Source organism: Perkinsus marinus (assembly GCF_000006405.1).
Source record: "Perkinsus marinus ATCC 50983 genomic scaffold scf_1104296965578, whole genome shotgun sequence".
Classification (NCBI taxonomy): domain Eukaryota; phylum Perkinsozoa; order Perkinsida; family Perkinsidae; genus Perkinsus; species Perkinsus marinus.
Window position 1 is genome coordinate 240709 of NW_003204277.1, and position 2676 is coordinate 243384.

Below are 2676 nucleotides of genomic sequence, written 5' to 3' on the forward strand. Positions count from 1 at the left end.
ATTGAGATGATGATGATGACCGAACTTTAATATCAAACTACTACAGGGACAGACTCCTCAGGTCCGTGTATGAGAGTCTCGTGCATCATCGAACCTACTTGTAATGAGAACCTCATGACAAGTGAGTCATAGCTTAGTCCACTCTAACCCTGTATAAGTCAGTGACTCGGAGCGATGGATTGTGATGTTTTTATCCATATCTCGAAATCAGAGGACTATTTACTCGCAGCTCTCATTGTTCAGTATCAGGATCTGCAGATGGCCTCAGAAGAGTCTTCAATATCGGTCGATCAAACAGATAACAGCAACAGCATCCTGGCATGGTCTCCATACTCTCGTTATTGTCTTAGTCAATATGCTCGGCGAAGTGGCTACTTGTATTCTAGGACGGGTATGTTATGAAACCCATAATCTTGATCACTTCATCTAGATATCGTATCTTATTATCCGAATCATCATAGACCAATCAGGGCCCGAGACTCAGGCTCGATGGTTCATGGAAAACAGAACAGTTGGTATCATCATCATCATCATCATCATCATCATGTGAATGGTAGGAAGGTGTACTTGTTTATGGTACAGGATTGGTATGGCGGCGGCGGCGAGGGAGAGGCCATGCGGACAAGGGACACCGGAAGAACTGTTACGCATTGACAAGGAGAGTCTAGGAGGGGTGGGATCACCCATATCTGGGCCCCTCTGTATCCTTACCCTAGACGACCGACCTTTTCCCTTTAGTTTCGAGATTTGCCTATATCTGGGGGAGGCCCTCACGCGCGCGACAGGATGTTTGTATCCTTTACTACGTGTACGTGAGTGCTCTCGTATGCGTGATGCTCCATCACTTGTACAAGTCACTTGCACGCATACACAAGTGATAGTTTGTTATTGTCATCAGAGGTATGTACTAGCTTCCTATGCTAGTTTCTGGTCCTGAATCAGGACCAGAACAGGACTCTTGATCCTTTTCAATGTGGACATCATCTTAGCCTGGATATGCAGCTGTTCCCTACGTATACCATAATGCCTGAGACTTCGTCCGATGTTACGCCAGCTGACTGCGTGTTAGGGGAAGCACTCACAGACCCATGCACGGAGGATGCGAGCTTGTGTGGGAAGTCCTTTTCTAAAGAGAGGTTAGCTTGGTATCTTTATGATGCTGGCAATTCAGCTATCGGAGGTGGTATCATCCTATTAGAGGTTCGATACTGCTCCGTAGTATACTCACTATTCAGGTGTGGCTCTACTAATATTCATCCCGCTATTACTCTCTAATCTCGCCCTCAACCATGCATACAGCGGATCCTCCGTTGATAGTTGCACATCGTAACGACCGAACTAGTGATACCATATTGTTACAAGGCGTATTGTTTTAGCGTCGATGGAGTCTCGTGTAATAACGACTTCTGCTACATGGATAACTCACCGAATACAGGGCTTACTACGATGGATTGTACCCATTGTATTCAAAGCAAAGGTATTCCGTCTTATCAAACTCGGTATTATTCACTAGTGTGATGTTACCATTAGGTTTGCAACTATGGGATGCAGGTCTACAGGAGTTTGTTGATTGGTCCCCTCCTCGAGTAGACTTCTTTGGCTCAAGCGTCGATCCTATGGCATTCGCATCTCTGACGATATCTGTCTCTGTCGCGGTACAGGCTATTGTCTTCATCTCACTTGGTGCATTCGCTGATCATTATTCATATCGATATTATGGTATGTTATCAGCGACTTTAATAGCACAAGCAACTGCTATATGCTTCATATTCTTGTCCTCTGGCAGTTTGTATCTAACAGCAGCAATACTTACAATGGTGCTTAATGCATCCTTTGGTGTTGGTGGAGTCTTCTATAATGCGTACTTGCCAGTACTCGTTGACGCCCATCCAGACCTCAAAGGTTATGGTGGCGTTAACGTACCGCGCTCACTTCAAGGGTTCCGCGAGGAGTTGATGGATCGAACGTCTGCTTACGGCTTTATGTGGGGTTATGCGGCTTCTGGGGTCATCATGGTTCTTTGTTTTGGGCTTACTATTATTCTTGGTAGTGAGGATGAGGAAGAAAGATTAGCTCTCCGAGCATCTGTCATGATGTGTGGGATTTGGTGGGCATTATTAACGCCTATTACCTTCTATTGGCTGAAGAAGCGTCCTGGACCTCCTTTACCCAAGTATACTCCTAAATATCTTATCATCCTGCATGGATGGAAAAGTATATTTGGAACACTACGTGATGCTATCAGGTATCGACATACTGGTATATTCCTCGTCTGCTTCTTCTTCTACAGTGATGCTCTCTCATCTATAACATATCTTGGAGTACTCTTCGCTCAGGAGTCTTTATGCTTTTCTATCACTCAGCAGGCTATTATGCTCATCATAATCTGGCCAACATCTGTACTAGGAAACTATCTCTATGTACGCCTAAAAAAGGCCTTCAAGCTACGTACCAAGACTGTCATATTGATCAATCTTGCCGTATATTCTGTAGTCTGTCTCTATGGGACTCTAGGTCTTATTGACTCTCTCCCATTCGGTCTGAAGACCACTGCTGAGATGTACATTTTCGCTGCAGTGCATGGCCTCCACGTGGGGGCATTGCAATCATTTCAGCGGGCATTGTTCGCTGATTTGATTATCCCAGGAAGGAAACGGAATTCTTCTCTCTCTACGC

General features: G+C 45.1%; 3 protein-coding genes across 3 annotated transcripts in view; 2 read left to right on the top strand and 1 right to left on the bottom strand.

The window, feature by feature from the left end:
• The window catches only part of Pmar_PMAR006652 (hypothetical protein), a gene marked incomplete at both ends in the record, with an annotated part of 168 nt that extends 138 nt beyond the window's left edge, over nucleotides 1-30 (top strand). Inside the window, one exon of the mRNA XM_002769566.1 lies at nucleotides 1-30. Within this exon, the coding sequence (XP_002769612.1) occupies nucleotides 1-30 (30 nt within the window).
• Nucleotides 31-915: 885 nt separating this feature from the next.
• On the bottom strand, nucleotides 916-1351 carry Pmar_PMAR006654 (hypothetical protein; the record flags this gene model as incomplete). Its single annotated transcript, XM_002769568.1, has 2 exons — nucleotides 916-1009; nucleotides 1269-1351. The coding sequence occupies 2 exons, from the start codon at nucleotides 1349-1351 to the stop codon at nucleotides 916-918; spliced, it is 177 nt and encodes a 58-aa protein (XP_002769614.1).
• The window catches only part of Pmar_PMAR006653 (conserved hypothetical protein), a gene marked incomplete at its 3' end in the record, with an annotated part of 1768 nt that continues 166 nt past the window's right edge, over nucleotides 1075-2676 (top strand). The window contains exons 1-5 of the mRNA XM_002769567.1: nucleotides 1075-1180; nucleotides 1236-1326; nucleotides 1377-1477; nucleotides 1531-2560; nucleotides 2647-2676. The exon at nucleotides 2647-2676 is cut by the window's right edge and continues 4 nt beyond it. Of these exons, the coding sequence (XP_002769613.1) occupies nucleotides 1414-1477; nucleotides 1531-2560; nucleotides 2647-2676 (1124 nt within the window). The 5' untranslated portion in view covers nucleotides 1075-1180; nucleotides 1236-1326; nucleotides 1377-1413. The remainder of the gene's footprint in view (nucleotides 1181-1235; nucleotides 1327-1376; nucleotides 1478-1530; nucleotides 2561-2646) is intronic.